Source organism: Lagenorhynchus albirostris, chromosome 2 (assembly GCF_949774975.1).
Source record: "Lagenorhynchus albirostris chromosome 2, mLagAlb1.1, whole genome shotgun sequence".
Lineage (NCBI taxonomy): Eukaryota > Metazoa > Chordata > Mammalia > Artiodactyla > Delphinidae > Lagenorhynchus > Lagenorhynchus albirostris.
The window spans coordinates 26,576,619-26,603,139 of NC_083096.1; the positions used below are offsets into that span (position 1 = coordinate 26,576,619).

At 34.8% G+C, this 26,521-nt stretch overlaps 1 protein-coding gene across 2 annotated transcripts in view; it reads left to right on the top strand.

Moving 5' to 3' along the window:
* ADSS2 (adenylosuccinate synthase 2) overlaps positions 1–26,521 on the top strand; it is a 40,154-nt gene that overhangs the window by 2,636 nt on the left and 10,997 nt on the right. The window contains exons 2-7 of one of the 2 annotated variants that reach the window (XM_060128560.1): positions 10,672–10,774; positions 11,568–11,636; positions 13,761–13,811; positions 22,303–22,369; positions 22,610–22,717; positions 23,737–23,818. In XM_060128560.1, coding sequence (XP_059984543.1) covers positions 10,672–10,774; positions 11,568–11,636; positions 13,761–13,811; positions 22,303–22,369; positions 22,610–22,717; positions 23,737–23,818 — 480 coding nt within the window. Of the gene's footprint in view, positions 1–10,671; positions 10,775–11,567; positions 11,637–13,760; positions 13,812–21,454; positions 21,845–22,302; positions 22,370–22,609; positions 22,718–23,736; positions 23,819–26,521 lie in introns of those variants that run through there. The other variant, XM_060128562.1, reaches the window with a different exon arrangement.

Consider the following 26,521-nt stretch of genomic DNA (forward strand, 5'->3'; position numbering starts at 1 on the left):
GAGCTTGAATTGCCATGTTTGATGATTCAAATTTTGTGTATTATTGAAAATAATACGCACTTTGTTAGAGTTTAAGCAGTATATTTTTGTCATATTCATGCCATAATCTCAGGTTTTATACAGTCTTTCTCCAGAAGTGGTATACACATAATGTATCTCTAATGGAATCATAAAATAAGGAATTTTTTCCAGTAAAAATACAGTTTTTTTAAAAAGAAAAGCTGACACTGCATTTAACTATATATTTTAATATATAAAATGCCTGTTTGGAAAGAATATATGCAAAGCTAGTGGCATTTTCATCATCATAGCACTTAAGACCTGTATTTTAGATTCAAGATTTATAGGAAGTTACTTATAACTTTTTAGATACACTAGATCCTTAAATAAATGTGTAGGACTTGCATGAAAGGATGACTTAATTTTAAATCGATAGGTCTTTTAAGAAAAAGAGAAGAATTAAGTATAGGACCAATTCCTGGCACAGTTCATTCATCCAACAATCACATAATGAATATCTACAGGGGACCACTTAGCCCCAGAGTTAAAAGCTGAAAAAGGCAGGGCTTGTGCCCACAGGGAGCTTATAGTCTAGTGGACAACTGTTTCTTAAACAAGTATTTCCCAGGGTGGGGATAGAGAAGGGGACTAGTACAGGTTTTTCGAAGGGTTAAAGTATGGGAATAGGAAGGCTCCTTCCTGGCAACACAAAAATAGTTTTATTAGAATATTACTGGGTTTTTTTCTCCCCAGATACTCTCAAAGTAAACTATTATTCTTTATTTTCTTTATTTTGTTGAGTAGAAACTACAGAGATTTTAACTATTGTACTTTATACCAGACCTTAAGCATGGGCTTATTTATTGTTCTGGAGAAAGTAAAGCTTGGTAGTCTCAGCTACAACTACAGGCATGAAGTTGCCTGTAATCAGGAATAGGTAGAAGAGTATTTCTTTGTGTTTTTTCCCCAGGACTTTAAAGTTAATATAAAGAGAAAGTATTAACTAAAATTAATTACAAAGGGAAAGTATATCCTGTCACTTGCTATATAAAGTTGGTCATAAAAGTAAACACAATGAAAAAAATGTTAATTTATAGCTAGATGCTGGTATTTGCTGAAGGCTCTGAAACCAGCTATTAGCAAGTGATAGAGAAATGTAAAAGACATACCAGCCACAACTGAGGCGTTCTCCTTGAAATAATCAGAAAGGTTGAAAGATAATTTAAAAGAGAATAATTTCAGTGTTTTTTAATGCCTTGACCTTATACAGCTAAAATTATCTTCTAAACCACTTCCCATAATTTTGAAGATGGTGGAGAATTAGCATTTAAGGTAAGCCATTCTTCCAGTGTTATAACAATTGCTATTTCTGTGTCTCCTATCAGGATTGTTTTTTATGTGTAGTATTTCCCAAGTGCCTACATAAGTGTATACCAGAGTGTGGTGTACTTGGTTAACTCCTGCTTTCTCAGATTACTGTGTTTTCCCTACTAGAATGTACGTTTTCTCAAAAAGAGGACTTGTTCCTTTTTTGTTTTCTTCCATAGCATCCAGTACTGTGTGAGGCAGAGAGGAAGTAAATACTCAACAAATATTTATTGGGTGACCTGGATCACCCTTAGAAATTTCTGTGAATTCAGTAGTTTAGCCCTTTCCTGTATTATTTTAATATACCCCTAGACAATTTAATTGACTATTGGCATGAGTTTATCGTGGAATCCCCAACTTTCCTTGGATTAACATTTGTTAAGTAGTATTTTTAGCTAGTATTTTTCACGTACCATTATGTTCAAAGGCTTTACTAGTTTATTTTAGACTTATTTCTTGTATCTATGAGAAAATAGATAACTGATAATTGTATCATTTTTGTGTATTTCCTCAGCAAATTTCAGTTGAATGCTCTGTGATTCTAGTAAATAGTTTTTCCTTGTTGAGGGCAGTAGATCTCAAAGTTTGGTCAATGAGGATGTCTCAAGTTGTTCACTATTTAAACTTATTGTATTAGTGTATATAATATACTATTATCTCTATTTTTGAGGCATATATTTTTTAAATTATATGAGGTTATCTCAGTATCAGATCAATATTATTCTGTTTCTTTAATTTTGGTGAGAACGGGTGGGTTAGTTCATTAGTTTTAAGTATCTCTAGGAAAAACTTTTGCCTAGAACAAATCTAGAGTGAACTGGTGAATTGATAATATAGTTAATAGCTTACTTACTGTAACTGAATACAAATCTACTTATAGTATCTTTTGGGGACTAGGTCAGATTTTGACACCAAAGATTAATGTGGTTGAGCTACATACCAATAAGTGAAGACTGGTGATATTAGAATACTTTTATCTAACGTCAAAGGGATATTGAGGTATTCAGTATTGTCTGGGGAAAGCAATTGAAAAGAACAGTAAGTATGTATAGCACAGGGAACTATACTCAATATTTTGTAATAACCTATAAGGGAAAAAGGAATCCGGAAAAAAAAATATATATGTATGGGACTTCCCCGGTGTCACAGTGGTTAAAAATCCACCTGCCAATGCAGGGGACATGGGTTCGATCCCTGGTCTGGGAAGATCCTACATGCCACGGAGCAACTAAGCCTGTGTGCCACAACTACTGAGCCTGCTCTCTGGAGCCCACGAGCCACAACTACTGAAGCCCGTTCGCCTAGAGATTGTGTTCCGCAACAAGAGAAGCCACCGCAATGAGAAGACCGCGTACCGCACCGAAGAGTAGCCCCCCCTTACCGCAACTAGACAGAGCCCGTGTGCAGCAATGAAGACCCAACGCAGCCAAAAGTAAATAAGTAAATATTTATTTAAAAAAATATATATGTATGTATAACTGAATCACTTTGCTGTACACCTGAAACTAACGCAACACTGTAAATCAACTATACTTCAGTCAAGAAAGAAAGAAAGAAAGAGAAAGAAAGAAAGAAAGAAAGAAAGAAAGAAAGAAAGAAAAAGAAAGAGAAATAAAGAAAGAAAAGAACAGTAAATAGAGGACAGTTCCCATGGCTACTCTGGCTCCAAGACGGAATGGTTCTTTACCTTGGACCAACTTTTAATTATATTTAATTCAATATAATAAAATTCCTCTTTAAAAAATAAGAGGTCCCATAAAATTTTTAAAAATGGAATTTTTGTGTCAAGCTTTTAAACACCCTTTTAAAGGAAGAATTTTATTCATGAGAGAAAACTTTTTTGACTTGAAATCTGCAGTTCAATTTCAATGTGTTTTAAGAAAATACCTCCATAAATGTAATGATTAAGTGAATTTTTATCAAGCATTTAGAGAGCTGCACAACATTATTGGTTTATGCATTTTTTGCTTGCATGTCTGATCTTCCTGACTATGACCCTGGTCATCTCTGACCGTTGTTTAGTAAGTGTGTGTATTAGAGTTTGGTACCTAGAGTCTAGAGCTTCTTAATTAGGAACCTGAGATCCTCCAAGGCAATGCCTCATTCCATTTTCATTGTGAGAAGTTGTTTTATAATGGTAATTTAAGGTACAAAATACAAGGTACTTGAAATTTTTATCATTTGTGTGACATTTATCTGTGTATGAAACTGGAAGGTAACCATAATACTGTAAGGTAAAGTAGATACCGTAAGCCTTTAAGAGATAACTGAGCAGTATACTTGGATGTCTTTGCTAAAAAGAAATTCAGATACCCTGTATATGTTTTCCTATCTAGTGTGTCTGGTTACTGTTGAATAGTTTAATTTGATCAACTTACTGCTAGTAACTTAAACCTGCTCTACTTTGAAATCATAAGCTAATTGCAATTATATGAATGTTTTTATAAAAGAACAGTCATCCTTGTTTATAATTGCTTTATTGCTGTAGATTGCTATGTTTTAGTTTTGGCAAATAGTGAAGTGTTTCATCAGGAAAGGGACACAGGCCTTTCAGTGTTTACCAAGAAAAACAGCACAGGTAATAAGCACCAACTCAAAAGATTGTTAGGTTTCTAAGAAGCTTGAAGACTAGGTAGGAAGTGGGAACACTTTCTTGATTGCTGGAATAGTTCAAAGTCATGGGGTCTGAGGCATTGCTGTGCTCTGCTGTAATCCATAGTGTTTACTCTGACTTCTTGATTGATGTTCATTTGGAGCTCTGTGATTACAGTGTTCATGTATTCAGAGCAAAAAGAAGACAAAGAGAAGAGAAGACACATACTATTTTAGAGGCCTAAGTGGCCTGAGAAATGCCTCTTGGCTATGTGCATGAAATTGTTAGCCCACAACACTATTGCTAAAAAGAGACATCATTGTTTCCGGTTGTAACACTGCCTTCATCTCCTCTCCCAGCAGAAACTCACTTAGTTGCCCGAGTGATTTGGGGAAGAGGAAGACCTAGGAGCAAACTAAGAAGTTAATACTCGGGAGTCACTTTTGCAGACTAATGTCATTTTGTTCCTGTTTAAATTTCTTTTCTTCTTTTCTTTTCTTTTTCTTTTTTTTTTTTAAATCTCTCCTGGACCTTCTTAATTAGAAACTTACACATATCAACATTTCCTGATCCAAACTTTTATTCTAGAGTTGGGCTTGACAGCCTCTGGTTCTGAGGAGTGGTGGAAAGAAACTTTAAAACACTTGTCTTCTGACTTTCTTAAGTTTAAAATTAAATTGGGGGGAAAAAAGTACACATGGAAACAATATAAAAGAACTAAATACTATTATTTTGAAATATACTGTCTAAAACCCCAAGAAACAAACAAACCAGTGGAGCCCAAAAGTGGCTTCATATTGTGTGGCAAGTCTCTGAGGAAAAACATAAGTCTGTAATGCCTTATATGATATTTAAGAGAACAGTTACAAAATAACTAAATACTAAATAATATTATATCATCCCTGTATCCTGCAGTACCATGTTTTAGAGGTTTGTTCTTGACAGCATAAATATTAAAATTTAGAAGTTAATCATTTTTTAATTGAAGTATAGTTGATTTACAGTTAGTTTCAGGTGTACATAAGTTAATCATTTTATATTCAGTTATTACTAGCACAAGATGTGAACTTAGAGAGCCAGCTGTATACATACCATGTTGCAATGAGTTTGTTTTGTGAATCATTTGGATTCTTTGTCTGCAAGCAATGGAAAGAGATTGTCTTAAGCAAAATGCCAATATGTTTAAAGGAAGACCAAGATGGCTAAACCTTAGAGTGGCCTGATACAAAAGGCAGACAGCTTCTGGGATCTCAGCAGCCAGAACTGGCAGCCTTTCCCTTTAGGATGCTCCCTTAGGTGATAGCCATCTCTGACTTTGAAAATCAAATTCCCAAGAGAGAGGAGCTTGATTGGGTCAAGCTTGGATCAGGTTTCCCTGTCTGGATCAATTACTGTGGCCAGAGGGGATGATTACTATGATTTACAAAGTAAGGGGTGAGGGGGTAGGGAAGCAGAGGGTGTGAACATAGAAAAGGTGTAGCTGACCTACAGTTAATTTCATATGGGAAAATTAAGAAATGAGGAAACATTAATTCAGGGTGATTCTCATTTGTAAACTGTTTTCTAATATCATCGTAGACCTCTAGTGCTTTTCTAGAGGGAAAGAATGTTTGGTGTTAAATAGGTTATTATTTTAACTATAATTAAAATAATGAGCGTTAGCTGTATTGGTTTTTAAAAACTAAGAGTATATACAAGAAACTTTGCTCTTCATCTTTGAGAACACAGAATTTTAGTTCTGCTCCCCCGCCCCCATCATAATGTTCTAATTTATTTCAATGAGATACAGTTTTTTCCTGGTCATTAGGAAGCTTATTTGATATTTACATTCAATCTTAATGTAAGAATAATGGTCAAAGAAAATAGGTAAAATAAACACCAAATTAGGGGATGTTTTTGTGATTGTGGTGAGTGCTGATTGGATGACTGGATTTCTTTTTTTTGATATATTTTTTACTTTAATACTATTAATTTGCATTTATTCTTTTTTGGGAGGCTATAGAATGGCTTTATTGTCTCAGACTTGTAGAGTTTTGTTTCCTAAAATTAATCAGTCCATATCAAATAAGTACTAACAATGTCATAGAACTTTATTGGTCACTGCGGGGGAAGCAAAGAAGTAGTGAGTCCTTGTACTTAAAGATCATCTCACATCTATCCCCACTGAATTTTACATTTGTTCTTGTTATTTAATATAAGAAAAAATATCATATAAGGCATTATAAACTTAGGTTTTTCCTCAAAGAGACTTGCCACACGCTATGCAGCCACTTTTTTGGGCTCCACTGGTTGGTTTGTTTCTTGGGGTTTTAGATGGGATATTTTAAAATTAAAAATGTTCAAAAATTAAGACATCTGAGATTCATTAAGAAATATTTTCTCTATTGATAATAATTGATCTGGAAAACAACGTTAATTACTATTCCACAGCTCCTTGTTTGTATAGCAATTAAGTGAACATATTTGTTTTTTTAGTTAGGTAGTATAAAATATACAGCTATGATAATTAGAGATATTTGTTAAATGCTGCATGAATGACTGGGATTATAAGTGTTATGGGAATTTAGCAAAGCAGCAAGAGGTAGTTACATGTAACTATTAGTATGTGATCAATATTGTATCTGGGAGGATAGTTTACCAAATTTGCTTTGGGGAGTCTGTTAAAAGTATCAGTAGAAATAAGGATATATTTAGCTCCCATCATTTATCTGGCCTTCCCAGTGCTACTTAGGAGAATTGTTAAGCATAATTAAACAGGTATGTCCTTGCTACTTATCTTGGTACATACTACATAGAGTTGCCCATGTGAGAAGCATTCCATCACAAACGTGGGAGCCTGCAGTTCAGAGTACAGTTGGCCCTCCATATCCCTGGGGTCTGCATCCAAGGATTCAACCAACCACCAATCGAAAATATTCGAAAAAAAATTCCAGAAAGTTCCAAAACGCAAAACTTGAATTTGCCATGCTGGCGACTATTTACATAGCATTTACGTTGTATTAGGTATTATAAGTAATCTAGAGATGATTTAAAGTATATTTGAGGATGCACGTAGCTTGTATGCAAATACCACACTACTTTATACAAGGGATTTAAACATTTCTAGATTTTGGTATCTGTGGGAGTCCTGGAACCAATCTCCTGTGGATATGGAGGGAGGACTGTATCTGCCCTTGTAACTTCGTAGTATTTGTGGTTATTTGTGGTTGGGTGAGGCTGGCAGTGGTGGTCCTATTGAAACTTCTTTGTTTTGCCATCTGCTAATAACATGTGACCTTTCCATGGACCTCTGTTTCAGGACACTTTCCTGAGCTCCCAAGAAGAATTTTGTATATTCCACACAATTTATAAGTATTTTAGGTTAGTGTCCAAGTAGCCACTTCAAATTTGAAGCTTCATCAGGGGATTTTGGTGAAATGACCCTATCCTCAAACTTATTTTATATATGTAGATTTAATTTGTCAAGAAATTCCTTGTGAGTAGCTCCTCAGTTCACCTCAGGACTGTTTTCTGCACAGTGAGTGTTTCAAGATTAAAAGCTATTATACCCCAACTCCCTCTTAGGGCACTAGTGACTGAATATACTAATAAGCACTTAACATTTTCTCCCCTAACTCCTTAAAAGGAAAATTTTAGGGTTATTCTTGGGTTTATTTAACCATATTTTCCTACTCAGTCAAACAATTTAAATGGGATTTAAACCATATAGTAATCCTTAATAAGGCATTGGTTATTGAAAAATCTTGGTCAATGTTTGAGTGAGCAAGCTGTTCACTAAAGTGTGATTTCAAGCCTTCTGCAGCTGAACTTTTCCAGCCTGAACCACCACCTGTATGTAAACTTGGAAGGACTCAAAGAATTAAAGCAATTTATCGCCCTCAAGTCATTTATCGCCAATCACAACCACCTGCCTCAAACAAACAAACATATCAGCCACTATCTTTCCATCATTACTTCCTGTCTTGGTAAGATATTATCTAAGAGAGTAGTAGGCTTTGTTACACACAAGAACAACCGAGTTAATAATTATTTCACCAAATGACTAGTATATCTGTAAAAATAACTTTGTGTAAATTATTTCACCAAATGATTAGTATATCTGTAAAAATAACTTTGTATAAAGGAGACTTACTTTAAAGGTCTACATCAAAATTACAGAGTAGATTGTTTTTTATATTAAGCAAATGATGGATTAAAAAGAAAACTGGTTCTGCTTAAATAATAATGCTTTATTGGTTGTTGGTCTCAAAGTCACCAATACTATTAACAATTTAATACAAATTCATTAAATTTAGTGTTTTATAACAATTTAGAGTAAATAGTTATAATAACAAATTAACACTTTCCTAGGATTTGAGGAAATTTTAGTGAGCTTCATACTCTGAAAAGATTTTTCCTGAAAAGTTGGGGGACGTTTCCTAAATCATAAAAAGTTGTGATAAAAAGGCTAATATTGGTATGAGGGATAGAGTAAAAGGAAAACCGTAAAAACCAAGTAAGAATTGTCCTGTGAGTTATTTAAAAAAGACTAAGTTAAGATCAATATATTCTATGTTTTAAGATTCTGTCAGGATTGGTGATAAACCTGCCAAGTGTGAAATAATAGTAAAGTGTGTACCAGGAAGTGTATTGCAACATTGTTAATAATGACAAGAGGTTGGAAACAATCTGAATGTCTTTCTTTGGGACCAGTTTAATAAATTATGTGTCCATATAAAAAGGAATGTAGTGCAGCTGTTCAAAGGATGAGATGTTCTGTTTACAAGGTTATGGAATGAGCTCCAAGATTTGTTAAGTAAAAAAGCAAGCTGCCCAGGTGTGTATCTTTCCTACCATTTGTATAGGTGGAATAAAACAATGTATAAATGTGTTTGTATATGCAAAATTACTTAGGGAAGGACACAAAAAGCTGGTGGTAACAGCAGCCTTGTAGCAGGGAAGGGGAGGGTGGAGTATGGGAAGGACTTTACTTTTTATTGTGCATCCTTCTGTGCCTTTTGTATCATATGCAGATGTTGCCTACAAAAAATAAATAGTAAAAAATATTCACCTGTTGCCTTGATGGTATCAAGTGAAGGAGGTATTGCTTAACACTACCACTTCTGTCCTTCCTGTGTCTTGTCATCTACCTGTTATCTTGTGGACTATAGGCCACCACCACCAAGTCTTTTTTTTTTTTTTTTTAATTTACACGACATACACTAGTCTTTAAGCAAGGAATTCTTTGCTCTGTACAGTGCAAAACACAGTGTAAATAAGTATTTGCTTTTTTGAAGATTTTTTTTGCAGGACCTATTTTTCTGGCATTTTTGTGAATTCATGATGATGATGGTAAAAGTAAGTAAAATACATTTGTCAAATAGCCTTGTGATCAAGTTAAACTAGTCATCCTCAGGAGATATCGTTTTGATTTTTTTTTTAAAATGTCCCACAAAGATGTTGTTAAACCTTTTATTTGTTCAAATATATTCCTAGTTTGTTGTTTATTTTAAAACTTTTGTTAGTATTGTGTAGAAGTTTAAACATAATCAAATTGATTTGTGTCTTTTCCCCATGCTTTTTAAACTTAGAAATATTATCTGGTCACTTAATATTCAGTCTTCTTTGTACCTAATTTTTATAATTCAACTTCACATTTTGTTTCATAGAGTGGAAGTTTCACCATGGGTTTATGCTATGATTCTCAGCTTTAGAGGTTCCTTGACCCAGTGTATTACTTTAGCCAGAGATGAGCAGATTCAAGGAACTCGGTCACTAACCAAACTCATGAGACTGATTTTAAAATTTAAAAATTATTCTCCAGGATAACCAATGTTTGAGGGATTTACTTGGGAGATATCCTTGTTGATAAGTCCATGTAAGAATAATAATTTTAGGTCACAGAGTTGCTTGACACACTCTTAGGACAATGAGAATTATATGAATATTTATGTCAAGTTAGGGTAACTGGATAGATTTTTCTATTTTAAGGATTTTTTTAAGATAAATATTATGGAAATTTAATTAGATTGCTACATGTTCCACATAGTGCCGGAAACAGAATAACAAACTAATTGTTCCCTGTACTTTGTTCGCTTTTTTCTCTCTTTCAAAAAGGGATATGGGACTTCCCTGTTGGCACAGTGGTTAAGAATCTGCCTGCCAATTCAGGGGACACAGGTTTGAGCCCTGGTCTGGGAAGATCCCACATTCCGCGGAGCAACTAAGCCTGTGCACCACAACTACTGAGCCTGCGCTCCAGAGCCCACGAGCCACAATTACTGAGCCCACGTACCACAACTACTGAAGCCACGCGCCTAGAGCCCATGCTGCACGACAAGAGAAGCCACCGCAATGAGAAACTTGCACATCCCAACAAGAGTAGCCCCCGCTCACCTTAACTAGAGAAAGCCCGCATGCAGCAATGAAGAGAAGACCCAACCCAGCCAAAAAATAATAATAATAAAATAAAATAAAAAGGGATACGTCTTCCTATCTTCCAGAAACCTGAACTTTCCAATTTCCAGATCCTGTTAGGAATAACCATTCAAGTAGGGAAAGGAGAGAGGATAGACAAACTATTGTAAAGCCTGTAAAGAATAAGTATTCACGGCAAATACTTGGGTTGCCTTATTGACATTTTAGCAGGAGGTCATTAATTCACTTTGGAAGGAGATATATTACTTGTCATATTTATTGTCAGGTTCATTTTTCCCAATCTTGTATTTCAGGGAGGAAATAATGCTGGCCATACAGTTGTTGTAGATTCTGTGGAGTATGATTTTCATCTTTTACCTAGTGGAATAATTAATCCTAATGTTACGGCATTCATTGGTAAGTATATAAACTGAATTTAGGGACTTTTTTTCCCCAATTGATAATAGTGTTTATTTTTCATAATCTAAACTTATTTAATCTCTAATCAAATGATTCATTTATTGCTTATTAATCTTGACAGTGGTACCTTCTGGAATATACCTAACTTTGGCTGTTTTACAACTCTCTTAGATCATTTAGCACTAATAACTTTTTTGGAATGATTACTTTGCATTTATTTCTGATCATTGGCAATCTTAATTGTATAACAAAGTGTTAGATCATCAAATGAATTTTCCAAACACTGTGAAGCATAGTAAGAAATACAAGAGGTCTGTGTTTCATTGACTGGTTCTGAACGCTTATAAGATGCAATCTGATATTTTCTCTTCTTGTCTTTTATTTTTAAAAATGCTCATCACAACCCAATAAATTGATTTTATGGCCACTAATAGGTTTGAGTCCCCAATTTGAAAGACTGTGATCTGGTTCAGTTTGCCTAAAACTATATAACTAGTTTCTTTCAAAATAATAGTTTCACTTTGTTTCAAAGAAATTTCAAGTTATATTGAGTGTAGTTTTAGTGTTTTGTATTCTGTGTATTATGTTCTATTATGTATTTACATTATACTACCGTTTAAAACTTGGAACCATTTCTGTGGTAACTCCCTGATAAATTAGAATGTCCTCCTAATCAAAGTGCCTCACTCTTCTACTATTCTAGATAAAGGGTTATTGAAGATGTATGTCTATATTATAGATATAGATGTTTAAGTTTGGGATTTGCTTATTTGTGGTTTTTGTTTTTTAGGAAATGGTGTGGTAATTCATCTACCTGGGTTGTTTGAGGAAGCAGAAAAAAATGTTCAAAAAGGAAAAGGTATGAAAGAATGAGTCTGCTTTGTCTGGCAGCCAGTTTTTTTTTTTGTTGTTGTTTTTTTAATGAAGTATTATTGGGCTCTCATTCCAGAAAAACTTAACATTTTTGTCTTCTACTTTAACATTGCAGATTATTGTAGGACAAAATTTTTAATGTCAGTTATTAAATTTTATTCATTATCATCAGTGTTCTAAACAAAAGACAAACATAACAAGGTCATTGTGTAAGTCCTGATTTTTTACACATTGGTCATCTGCAAACTCTAGGTAGCTAGAATTACTATATGCTGGTGGCAAAACTCTAGGAAATTCACGAGTTCATTTTGTCATTTGTGCTCGTTAGCATCCACTTCTACACAAGCCAAAAATTAGCTTAAGGCAGTCAGAGAGCCACTGTAGCCCATTTTGTGCACTTTTAGTCTCATTTCCTAGAGAATCTGGAACTCCCTTGGTTACTACAACCTAGGGACAAAAGAGGTTTTTTAGGTCCCTGCCTCCAAAGGAGGGAAATGCTTATTCTATGCAATGTATCCACTTCCATCTTTAAAAAAAAGACTTGATTTCCTGCCTTTTCTAATCTCTTCTGGATTTTTGGAAGTCTGTTTACATTCAGTTAGGCTACCTTGCTAGGGTTTGAGGGGAATGTGGCAATGCAAATGACACACAATTGAGGAAAAGCATTAGTGTAGTTCTCCCTTAGCTCATATTTAAAGAATTAAATTCTATTACATCGTTAAAGTTTATTTTTCACGTTTAAAAGTAGCAATCCATCCTCAAGTGTTCCTAACAACTAAATCTGACTTCACAGAATCCTGTCTTGCTATTATCTCTGTTGTCTTCCCTGCACTTTTACCTGTGTGTTGTGTCTGCCTTTTTAATTGGTCACCTTGAGGTTCCCTTGCTGCTCTCTGCTGTCCTTCATCCCCTTTACAATTTTGCCCTACTCTTTTTCCTTCTGGCCTATCTAACCCAGCTGAATCTACTTTATTGAGTTTCTTTGTAATATTTTGTTATAATATTCCCTAAGCAAACTTTAGAATACGTGTTACATGTCAAAAACAGCTATAGAGCGGGAGGCTTAATAACTTCTTTAATCTATAAGGAATATTTGTAAAACAAATCTTTGGATATTATCAAAATTAACAACTAATTTTTAATATTCAAATACTAATTTTGAAAATAGGGCTCAGTGGCTTATCCTTAGAATGCATATAGCCTACTAACTTACTCTCTTTAAAGAAGAATATTTAGATTCATTTATTTATTCATTCAACAATAATTTTTCTTGAACATTTATTGGATGACAGACCCCATACTATGAAAATTCATGGCCCCTACTCTCAGGCATTCACACTTAAATGGGGAGACACATGTATCTTCTTATAATTCAGTGTGATAAGTGCAGTAAGTGACAGTACTTTGGAGAAATTAGAACATTTTATTATTTTGTTTAATCACACTTTTTTTTTTTTTTTTTTGGTACGCGGGCCTCTCACTGTTGTGGCCTCTCCCGTTGCGGAGCACAGGCTCCGGATGCGCAGGCTCAGCGGCCATGGCTCACGGGCGTAGCCGCTCCGCGGCATGTGGGATCTTCCCAGACCGGGGCACGAACCCGTGTCCCCTGCATCGGCAGGCGGACTCTCAACCACTGCACCACCAGGGAAGCCCTAATCACACTTTTTATAATTGTCTTTTGGGAAAGGGTGCCATACCCCAAATTAACTCCCTTTTCTCAAAATTCTCCCCTTGCTTTGAACTTCACCCACGCTCCCTCACATCCCACCCCCCCACCTCTCCACACACCCCCCCACCCCACCCCCCACCCCCAACAAAATGATACTTCCTACCATTTCTGTTTTGGATTCCTGAAAGTATTTTATGTGGCTATGGCTGGCTTGAGTTTGGAGCTTTTTAGAGCAAAACATTTAGAAGGAATTTGTGAATGACTTTGTATAATGAATGACAGGTGAGAAAATTCTTATTAAACATATTTCCTATGCAGAAGAAAAGATGCTAAAATGACTACTTAGGTGAAAAAGACTTTTAAACAGTGTATTTCTAAGGAAATTAAGTCTAAAAATTATACAAAATGTACAATTAAATGTATCTTTTCCCTTCCCTCTAGGTCTGGAAGGCTGGGAAAAAAGGCTTATCATATCTGACCGAGCTCATATTGGTAAGGGGGACGTAATACATTTATTTATAACTGTCTTTTTATCAGAAACATCACATGAAAGCATTTAGTAGCCAATTTGTCTTTAATTTTACTGAACACTAAGTAGGATGAATTGTAATAATTGGGTTCAGATACATGGAATCTTATTCATTTTTTTCTTTTGTTTTTAATAAGGGCTAGGTTAAATTTTACCTATTTCTGAAGAATTAGCTAATCAGATGAATAATTTAAGCAGTATTTCATGAGACATCACTACTTCTATTAAAAAATAAGCCACATTAAAATACAAAGAGCTTTTATTTGCACATATTAATACTCATGTAAAAGTAGGTCTCCCATCGGGCAAGTCTTTAGAGTGATTCATTGTACCTAAAATGTAATAATACTGCTTTTTAAATGATGCAGATTTTATTCAGACTAGCCTTCTCCTCCATTGGTTACAACAAACTGGATTCTAAAATTAATTTCAACCACCACCAGTATATTTGAAGTTTGTTTCCCTGTTATTATCCTATCTCTGAAGTGATAGCATTTTTAATTACCAGTGACATGATTAAGAGGCAATAGCCAGGAAAGAGAAAGAACTATAAACCATGTAAGAACTTCTGGGATTGATTAGAACTCTTAAATTGTCTTTAAATATGTATGTCTCCTGAGGCAGTAGCTGCTCTAGTTTTAGCATTGACCTCCATTTAAGAGGCAACCCCATCAAAATTTTCTTAAGTACCTCCAAATAACAATCACAGATTTGAATACTGTGCATAGGAAATCAATAAAATAACTTATTTGAAGTAAACTGTACTGGATTGACATACAGCTTTTATGTGAAAACTCCCTTTTCATTTCATAGTTTGCCATAGGCTTCTTAATCTATAAAATCTGAAAAGAACAATTTGTGATTACCACTGCAAAACACTTTTATATTAGTTCATATTATCGTATATGTTGTCCATGAGTAGATTGGTATTCCCATACTGAAGACTTTGCTAGTTGTTAGTGTGACTAGATAACATGTAAAGAATACATACTTATGTATTTTCCATAAAGCAAAGTAGGCTGTGAGTCATTTGTATTTCACCTATTTAAACTATGAAAATATTAACTATCGATTATACTTGTGTTTAAACTGAACCTTTTCTTTGAAGAGCTCATAGTTTTTTATTTTTTAGCAAAACTGCAATTTATGTTTCCAGAGTAATAGCGTAGATGCATAACTAGACAAAAAAAGAAAGTAGGAAGCTTTGCAGTCCCAAATAATAACATGTAATTTGGATGAGGACAAAAAGGTTTCATTTTGCTTTTATGAGGAAGGAGGTTATAAATCTGTCATGTTTGTTGGCCATTTTAAGCTTCTGATTAAAAAAGAGAATCATACTCAGCCTGTCACCTATATAGTTTAAAATATTTTTTGGTTATTACCTTAGTACTTTTAAACTTTTACATATCATCACTATAGGGCTGTAATATAGGAAGCAATATTGTATTATTTTTCTTACTGACAGTCTCTTAGGTATATAATGAAAATTATATTTTTGTGCATTACTTTTGTAGTGTTTTTTTGGCCTCTCCCGTTGCGGAGCACGGGCTCCGGACGCGCAGGCCCAGTGGCCATGGCTCACAGGCCCAGCCGCTCCGCGGCATGTGGGATCTTCCTGGACCGGGGCACGAACCCGTGTTCCCTGCATCCGCAGGTGTGGACTCTCAACAACTGCGCCACCAGGGAAGCCCTCTTTTGTAGTGTTTTTTATCTGCTTACACTCACTAATCATTAACCTTATATATATTTTATTTTGTTAACATGAGTCATCTTTAACTTTCTAGTTTTTATGTATGGCCTTTTGGTATTCATTGCCTCTGTCTTGTGAATAAATGATGAAAGCTGCTACTTATCTTCAGAACTTTGTAATGGTCCTCTGTCATCTGCTATGTGAAATTCAATATCAGAATACCACAATTTAGGATTGCAAAATAGGATAATACCTAGTATGTACTCTTTGAGTAGCTTATAACATTAATGCACATAATCAGGTAAGTAGTTCGGCCATGTGTAGATGTAAATATATGCTGATGGATATCAATCTGTTGAAAAGAACATGGTGTTAAGAGAGATACCTGTGTTCCTGCCTGGATTCTCCACCTTTTTTCATTATAAATGCTTTGGGTCTGTCACTTGACAGTTTGCATTCTTGAACGTAGCACAGTGGTTAAGCAAGTTACTTAATTCCTTTAGAGTACAAAAACCAAAGAAAATACTAATACAAAGGGGTCAAAGGACCAGAATAATAGGAAAGTAATGTGGTTTAAATTATAACAAATGTGAATTTTTAAATTTTAAAATGTATTATATTTATTTAATAATGGTTTTTCCTTTTCCATAAATTGATATTCTTAAAGGAAAGTATTTCTTAGAGAAGTAGTTAGAGGAGAACTGAGCCCAGAGAGGATAGCTCTGACTAAAATTTAGATATTAGTAGTAATATGTATAATAATATATGTATTCTTTAAAACATGTGTTATTAAAATGTCTATAAGAAACATGTATTTTTAGTACAGTCAATTCTGAAATGGTGAAAAGAAGTAAATAATGTTATCAAAAAATCAAATCAAACTAACTAGAAAATTGCTGAGAATCATTGCTATGTAACCACTTCACATTTTTGCTTCAGGGACTCTCTTACCATAGGACTGAAAGGACAGTTCTCTAAGTGCCATGGTAATTATGGCATTAGAACTCTCATTTCAGTACTGAGCACAAAACCTAGTCTGGTACATAGATGCTTAAAAATATTAATTCTTTCCAAGGATTTTAAAAATTTCTCATAAAATCCTGAGATTGTCAGTACAAAGTATGATGGGTGATACGGAGTATAGTATAATACAATTACAGGTTTTAGAATTTTAGGGATCTGGATCCAAATGTTGTGTTTGTGTCCTCTGGCAAGTTATTTGTCTTCCAGGCATTAGTCCCCTCATCGGTAACAATGTCTCACACAAGGCTGTGCCCATGTGGGAAAGAGTTTTAGCTGTTTTATTCATAAATATGCCCAGCACTTAACTTAGGTGCCCTACCCCCTTGGCCAAGATGTACTACTTTTTCATCTGGAGGCATACTGTCCTGTAGTTTTTTAGTTTTAGTGCCTTCATTTTTCTGAAAGAGTACATGTAGGGTTGGTATTATTTCCTTTTAAATGTTGGCTAGAATCTCTGAGGGGATGTTTTTAGTTATAAATTCCACTTCTTTAACAGATATGGAGAGATTCAGGTTTTTCTGTTTCTTTTTGTGTCAGTTTTGGTAATTTATGTTTTTTCAAGGACTGTATTCATTTCATCCAACTTGTCAAATTACTGGCATAAGGTTTTTAATGTTTGTATATTATCCTTTTAATTTCTGTAGTTTGCAGTGATGTCCTTTCTTTTATTCCTGGTATTGGTAATTTGTATCTTCTCTCATTTTCTCTTGATCAGTCTAACTAGAGCTTTCTCCATTTTATTGATTTTGAGTTTTTTCCCCAAAGAATAAGCATTTGATTATGTTTATTTTCTATTTCATTGGTTTCAGCTCTTTATTAGTCCATTCTTTCTACTTTCTTTGGGTTTAATTTGCTCTCTTTTTTTTTTAGCCTCTTTAGAAGCTTATTAGATTATTTATTTTAGACTTTTTTTAATATAAGCATTTAAAGTTATACATGTCTCTCTAACACTATTTTAATTGCATTTCCAAACACTGACATTTTGTATGTTTATTTCCATTCAGTTGAAAATACTTTGTAATTTTTTTTGTGATTTCCATTTAATCCATGAGTTAAATATGATGCTTATGTTTCTAAATATTGGAAGATTTTCCTGATTTCTCTCTATTATTTATTTCTAATTTAATTTTGTTGTAGACAGAATATACTCTGTACAATCTTAGCCTTTTAAAATTTGTTGAGATTTGTTTTATGACCCATTATGTGGCCTGTTTTGATTAAGGTTCTACATGCATTTAGAATATGTGCTCTGTTCTTGTTGAGTAGTGTTCTTTAAATGTCAATTAAATCAAATTGGAAGATAGCATCGTTCAGATCTTCTGTATCCTAAGTGATTTTCTATTTACTTGCTCTGTCAGCTACTGAGAGAGAGGCATGTTAAAAACCTCCAACAATAATTGTGGATTTGTCTATTAATTTCTTTTCAACTCTGTAAGTTTTTGCTTTGTGTGCTTTGAAGCTGTTAGGTGCATGTGTATTTAAAATTATGTTTTTTGATGAATTAGCTCTTTCGTCATTATGAAATGTCCTCTTTATTTATGGTGATATTTCTTATTCTGAAGTCTACTTTGATATTAATATAGCCACTAGAGCTTTCTTAAGATTAGTGTATCTTTTTCCATCCTCTAATGATCTTTAATCTATTTATATCTTTATATTTATGGCTCATTTATTGTCGACAAGATGTATTTGGGCCTTGCTATTTATTCATTGTGACAATGTGCCTTTTAATTGGAATGTTTTGACCATTTACTTCTAGTACAGCTAATTAGCAGTATGGTTGAATTTATATCTGCCCATTGTTTTCTATTTGTTTTTTTTCTTCTTTCCTGATTTCTTTGGGATTTGATATTTTAAATATTATCTCCACTATTAGCTTATGAGCTATACCTCTTGTTTTATGAATTTTGGAAGTTGCTCTAGGGTTTATAGTGTGCATCTTTAAATTTCTCATGATCTACCTTAAAATAATGTAACATTTAACCTAAGGTCCTTACAACAAAATGCTTGCATTTCCTTGTAAAGTCCTTTGTGTTATTATTGTCATACATTTCATGTCTACACTGTTATAAACTCCACAATACATTGCTAATATTTTTGTAACAATCAATTTTCCTTTAAAGAAATTTAAAAATGACTAAGTTGTTGGCCAATTCTTTACATTAGCATACTTAAGCAAGTATGCAAAGAACTATGTTGCATCATAATTGTGCCCCTTCCCATTGAATCTCATAACAAAATTTTAATATAAGAGATGTTTATTGAGGAAAAGAGACCTGAGAAATGACTGAGAGTTTAAAATTTTTTTAAGCATTTGAAATCCAAGGTTTGCTGGGTGTCTGTCCTTTGATTCAACAGCTATTGGAAGCCTACTCTATGTCAGGTGTGGTGTTGGGCACTGAGGATTCAGCAGTAGAAAAGATAAAAGTCCCTTAATGGAGCTATAGTAGGGAGCACAGGTATGTAATGTACCATGGTATATAGTGATACGTTCTGAGGAGAAAAAGTAAATCAGAGAAAGGAGACCAGTAGTGTCAGGCATTTGGAGGAGGTGGGTGGGGAACTATAATTTTAGATAAAGTGGCCAGGGAGGTTTCACTGAGAAGATGACATTTGAGTAAGAACCTGAAGGAGATGCAAGATGAATAAGGTCTAGAGATATGCTGTACAATCTTGAGGTTATAGATTACAATACTGTATTGTGACTTAAAGTGGTCATATTAAAAGAAAAAAAAACCTGAGAAGGTGTGAGAAGCAAGCAAAGTGGATATTACATGTCCTGAGGCTCACACTGGACACTTTAATACAGTATAAAAATAGTGTTAATAAAACTTAACTCTGATAATTAAAAAATAATAAGATGGTGTTAATAAAACTTAATTACTGAAGGTACACAATTATCTTTAATTAAAAAAATTAGACTGAATCCCCAAGGTGGCATTTTGTGTTTTCAGTATCTAGGCTGTAGAGAATGGAAGAGATATTCGAGCAACTTTAGACAAAGACTGTTCTTTCAAAAACAGTAGTTGTGGTGGTATTAAGGCTCCACGCCATGATGAAGCTTCATGAAAGTGATGATTCTGATTGTACTCTTAGCTTCCTGGAACCTAGAAAAACCTAAGAAAACATTAGCTCTACGGCAAGGTACTTGGCTCACCTGCTTTCCAACAACTATTTGTGATTTGCCAGTTGCCTCTGTAACTTCTTTGAACATAAAAAATAAAACATGCTGAAATGCAAATACTTTTTTATTCAAAAGAAGTGGCGTACTCCAAGGTCTCAATCTTGTCCTAACTGATTTGCAAAGTCTGAGTTTAGTGAAACAGCTCTTAAGAACTATTCTGGCCTCTAAAACGTAGATAAGAAAGGCTAGGCTGGGCACCAAAATAGGAACATCGTGATGAACTAATCGTTATAGTATATAATAGCGATCTATTGGCCAAGGTTTAGAATCCATGTCATAGAAAAAAGTAAACATTTTAACATACCGCGTAATATAGAAGGTGCGGCACAAATGGTATACACATATTTCACTCCTTTAATCAGCATGTACCTTATTATACAGAGCCTTCTAGTACCTGAAAAGGGTACTCTGTTAACCAAGGAGGTGAAAGACCTGTACACTGAAAACTATAAGACAGTGATGAAAGATATTGAAGAAGAAACCAATAAATGGAAAGATATTCCATGCTTATGGATTGGAAGGATTAATGCTGTTAAAATGTTCGTACAACCCAAAGCACTGTACAGATTCAGTGCATTTGGAATTCAGTGTGTTCAGTTACATTGGAATTCAGTGCAATTCCAATGGCATTTTCCACAGAAATAGAACAAACAATTGTGAAGTTTTTGTGGAACCACAGAAGACCCAAAATAGCCAAAGCAATCTTGAGAAAGAATAAAGCTGCAGGCATTATGCTTCCTGATTTCAAATTATGTTACAAAGCTATAGTCATTTAGAAAACAGTATGGCTTTGGCATAAAAACAGACACACAGATCAATGGAATGGAATAAGGGGCTCCAAAATAAACCCACACATATGTATTCAATTAATTTACAACAAAGGAGCCAAGAATATACAATGGGGAAGGGACAGTCTTTTCAATAAATGGTGTTGGGAGAATTAGAGTGCTACATGCAAAAGAATGAAACTGGACCGCTATCTTAGGCTATACACGAAAACTAACTCAAAATGAGATTAAAGACTTGAACCTAAGACCTGAAACCATAAAACTCCTAGAAGAAAACATAGATGGTAAACTCCATAACACTGGTCTTCGTAATGATTTTTTTTATTTAACACTGAAAGCAAAGGCAACAAAAGCAAAAATAATCAAATGGGATTACATCAAACTAAAAAACTTTTGTACAGCAAGGGAAACCATCAACAATATGAAAAGGCAAGCTACAGAATGGCGAAATAGTTGCAAATCATATATCTGATAAGGGGTTAATATCTAAAATATTATAAAGAACTCATACAACACAAGAGAAAAAAAAAATTTAAAAAAGGACAGGAACTGAACATACATTTTTCCACGGAAGACATTAAAGATCACCAACAGGTACATGAAGAGGTGCTCAACATCACTAATCGTTAGGAAAGTACAAATCAAAATCACAATGAGGTAATCACACTTGTCAGAATGTCATCAAAAAGACAAGAGATATGGGCTTCCCTGGTGGCGCAGTGGTTGAGAGTCCACCTGCCGATGCAGGGAACACGGGTTCGTGCCCCGGTCTGGGAAGATCCCACATGCCGCGGAGCTGCTGGGCCCATGAGCCATGGCCGCTGAGCCTGCACATCCAAAGCCTGTGCTCCGCAACGGGAGAGGCCACAGCAGTGAGAGGCCCGCATACCGCAAAAAAAAAAAAAAAAAAAAAAAAAAAAACGAGATAACAAGTGTTGGTGAGGATGTGGAGAAAAGGAAACCCTTGTGCACTGTTGGTGGGAATGTAAATTCGTGTAGTCTCGGGGAAAACAGTACAGAGAGGGAAGGGGAGAAGAAGAGGGAGAGAGAAGAGAGAGAAGGCATAGAGGCGTATTCAGACAGGAAAAGCATATGCCTTGGAGCCAAGGACTTAAAAGAATGCCTATATGATGGTATGGGAGGGCAGAAAGGGGGCAGAGCATAGTGTAAGATGAAAGGGCAGACTATTCAAGGAGCACATGTAAAATAGTTTTATCTTTTCCTTTTAAGCATTAGAAAGATACTGAGTTTTAAAGACAACAGTGGTGATATATCTGTGTGTTGGAAAGATGACTGTGGCTGCATTAAAAGGTAGGAATTAGAGGTGTCCAAGAGTGGAAATAGGTACACTCATTAGGAGGCTACAGCTTTAGTGAGAGGTGATGAAAGCTTGGGACCAGTGAGGAAGAGGGAGATAATTAACATAATCCCTAGATTTCTGGAGTCCAGAACTTCAAGAGGATATCTTAGTAAACTGAGCTTTATAGAATTGTAGGGTAAGGTACTCCAGAATCACTCTCTTAAGGACTCATTTCTAAAAATAGAATAGATTGCAATATATGGGAATAAATGATCAGGCATACTTTCATATTAATAGACCAGTTAGCATTATAATCTTCACTCCCACCATTATTGTTGCTTTTTAAAATGTATCCATTCAATTTGTCATAAAGAAATTAGGCTTAAGGAATTTATAACTTCAGTAATTTAAAATGCAGCTTTCCTGTATTTTGTCTCAACAACAGCTGATTTTGTTTTTTCCCCCTCAGTATTCGATTTTCATCAAGCGGCTGATGGTATCCAGGAACAACAGAGACAAGAACAAGCAGGAAAAAAGTATGTTTTTTTGTGTGTGTGTATGTGCAGTTTAAGCATATCTAGTCTTTTTTGTTTAAATTCTAGGCCAGAAGTTTAAGAAAAATAACTATTAGGATATCCTTTTTAGATTTCAGAGAAAATAAGACTGTGAAAATAAACTTAAAGGAAATAGCATAAAAATTTCATTCTTTGTGTTGATCTGACCATAAGAACTGCATCTTTCTTTTCTAACTCAGCTTGTTTTGATTTATTTTAAAGTTTGGGTACCACAAAAAAGGGCATTGGCCCAGTTTATTCTTCCAAAGCTGCTCGGAGTGGACTCAGGATGTGTGATCTTGTTTCTGACTTTGATGGCTTCTCTGAGAGGTAACTACCTTGTATTTCAAAATGGAAAGAGCAAATGGATTTTTAGGATTTTTAAAACCCAATATGCAAATTGATAAAAATCAGTATTCTAGTTGAGTAGTGGTAGTTGGCTTTTTTGTTTCATTTGAAATATTAAAGTTTTTTTATTACATTTGAATTGGTCCTTAATTTGAAATTAACTTCACGAAAACAACATGATGTTGATATCATATCAGTACCACAAAAAGACAAAGCCAAAATTATATTTAAGGATTGGAGTTTGGAATGTTTTAATGAGAAATAGAGATGCTTCCAGGGGGATGTGGCAGTGCTGTGGTGGGGTCACCACAGCCTAGGGTCCTCGGATTTTCAGGTCCAAAGACTCTGTTGTGTCCTCCCACCGGGAAATAATTAGGCTCTCAGGTACTGGTGAACTATTGCGTATCAAGCTCACCTTGAAAAATAGAAATGCCCCATTGACACTTAATCTCTGTAGAAAAAATCTCCGTGGGAAACTTGATAATCATCCGAAAACTGTATGGTGACTCAGTGATGAGGCGTTAGTTGGTCACATCTAATAACAGATGGCATCAGAGATCACTCGCTGTATCCATTTTCAGTCAGCAGTTTGTCTGTCTGCACTGTTGGGACAACTCCACTAAGAATATTGGAGACAAATTGCTAATGCCTGCCTCTGTCTCTCTTAAAAGAGTCATTTTAGACCGTCCCCTTTTGTCTTTCATGCAGTACAATATAGTTAATTCGATTTAAGTCTTGTGGTTACAGATTTCAGTCATTCCCTCCTCCTCCCACCCCTCACCTTAATTATATTGTTGATATCCCTATCAGTAAAAAATATTTTGAGTGTATCATTTATTCATATGACTGATCTTCTTTATTAGATTCTATTTCTCAGAGTATAACTTCAGTTTGGGGATTGTTACTAAGACCACTTATCTCCAGAAACCATTTGAATCAAATGAAATTATTCAGAATATTTTTAAACAGAGCTGAGGTCTTGATTTATCTGTAATTTTCAGGTTCAAAGTTTTGGCTAACCAGTACAAATCTATATACCCCACGCTGGAAATAGACATTGAAGGTGAATTACAAAAACTCAAGGTAATGCTTTCTGACATTTATAGTGTCCTTTTTAAAACTCGTTTGCCAAATTGGCATCTAGATCTTTCATTCATTCAGTCTTTGTATTAGGAACTGAAAATATAAGGTTGAAGAACATGTGGTTAATAAGTGCCACACAGATATGTATAAAGTATTATAGGTAAGAAATGGTGAAGTGAATTTGTAATTTTAAGTCTAAAAGCATATAGCCTAAAAGGATGTGGCATGTTTGAGTAACTTTACATGATGTAGCTTAAACAAAATATTGAGTGGGGAGCAGGGAGCAAGAATAAAGTACCTGAAAATAAAATTAGACAAGTAGGGAGCAAATCATAGGTCTTATGCTGGCCTTATATGCAGTGATAGGGAGTTTAGCTATTGAATAATTTTTGAGCAGAAAAAAAGACTAGCTTTGTATCATATAAAAATCACTCATAGGAATTTGGGGGATAGATCAACAAAGGGACAAGTAAGAGATGATAACTTTTAAAACTAACCAGCCCATTTAGGACTGTTACCCCATAGGGTCAATTTCTTTAGCACTGTACTCTTAAGAGACAAGTAAGGTAACTGGCCAAAGATTAGGCCCACAGTTGGTGCCTGAGTTAGCCAGTAGTCAAGTTGCCTATCCTCTCCACCCTTCCATTCTTCCAAAATCTTTGGTGAGTTTCAAGCTGCTTCTCATGTGTCTGATTGTCGCTCTTAAATAAGTATGACATCAATTCCAGAACTGAATAGGAATTTACATACCTGATATGTCATTTTAGAATTGTTGCAGGCCTTAGATCTAGCCACTCACTGAATTTCTAAAAAAAAAATGACCTCCAAGGAACATTATAAATGTTAAGTATTTGGATTTCAGTGTATGGATTGTTGCTTGGAATAGACTGCCATTTTGTTTTCATTCTGTCATGCAACAAATATTTTAAATTTATTACTAGCAACTTGGAAATATTTACGTGCTAAAGTATGGGTATATCTTTTCAATTATATTTTATACATGTTCTGAATGAAAGTAAAGTAGGTGAATAATAATGACCAGAATTAGGTAAAAAGATTCTTAATAGGTGATAAAAAATATTTCCCCCTTATCCTTGGTTTCACTTTTCATGGTTTCAGTTTCCCATGGTCAACTGCAAAACAACTCATAAGTTTTAAATTTGAGAATATCTGAGTAGTGTGATGAAATCTCTTGCTGTTCTGCTCCATCCTGCCCAAGATGTCAGTCATCCCTTTGTCCAATGCATCCCACCCATTAGTCACTTAGCAGCCATTTCACTTATCAGATTGACTGTCATAGTATCACAGTGCTTATATTCAAGTGACCCTTATTTTACTTACTAACGGCCCCAAAGCACAAGAGTTGTGATGCTGGCAATTTGGATACACCAAAGAGAAGCCATACAGTTTTTCCTTTAAGTGAAAAGGTGAAAGTTCTCAACTTAATCAGGAAAGAGAAAAAATCATATGCTGAGTTGGTAAGGTCTACAGTAAGAATGAATCTTCTTCTATCCATGAAATTGTGAAGAAGGAAGAAGAAATTTGTGCTAGTTTTGCTGTTGAACCTCAAACTGCAAAAGTATAACAATGCATGATAAGTGCCTAGGATGAAAAAGACATTAAATTTGTACAGTAAGATATTTTGAGGGAGAGAGAGGCCATATTTATATAACTTTTATTACAGTATATTGTCATACTTGTTCTATTTTATTATTGGGTATTGTTGTTAATCTCTTACTGTGCCTAATTTATAAATTAAACATTATCATAGATATGTATGTATAGGAAAAAACACAGTGTATGCAGTTTGGTACTGTCTGTGGTTTCAGGCATCCCCTGGGGGTCTTGGAACCTATCCCCCTAGGATAAGGGGGGGACTACTATATGTTGAACCAAGACTTTAAGGAACAAGGGTTGTGATGAATGGTACGGTCATTTCAGGCATTAAAAAAAAGGACTAAAACAGGAAGAAGCATGAGATTGGGGACTAGAGCCAAGGGGGGAATTATATTTTCATCAATAGATATACCATACTCAGGTGAGTTCATGAGTGGATCCTGGAATTTCCATACTAGTCTGGCTAAATATTTAAACATGGTTGAAACTAGATTTTATTGTAGTTATACTATAAGCTTTGGGGAAACTCTTGTTTATATTATATTTTTAATTGAATTCCTAAAATTAAGCAGTATTATTAATACTTTAAACGTGTTTTGAGAAAGTTTTTCATGTTTGTGTGTATGTTAGTATTTGATATTATCTACTAGTAATACTGCTAAGGTATTTTACTGTAATGGAATACAATGGGAAAAGAATAAAAGAATATTAGTAGTCAATTACTGATACTTACATGCTTGGCAGTGTCACTTGTGGCCTTCACCACATTTTGAGAAAAACCTTGATGCAGCTTATGGTTATATGGGCTATAACTTCTGCTTTTCTAATACCTACAAAATATAAAAGCATAATGTAATATATTCAGTTCTTATTTATTTTCCTGAAAGCTGGTTTATGAAGTATGAGTACTTGGCTATTTGGAAGATTGTCATGATTATTTGCAGTGAGGTTAAAATTTGGGGCTTCCCTGGTGGCACAGTGGTTGAGAGTCCGCCTGCCGATGCAGGGGACATGGGTTCGTGCCCTGGTCCGGGAAGATCCCACGTGCCACGGAGTGGCTGGGCCCGTGAGCCATGGCCGCTGGGC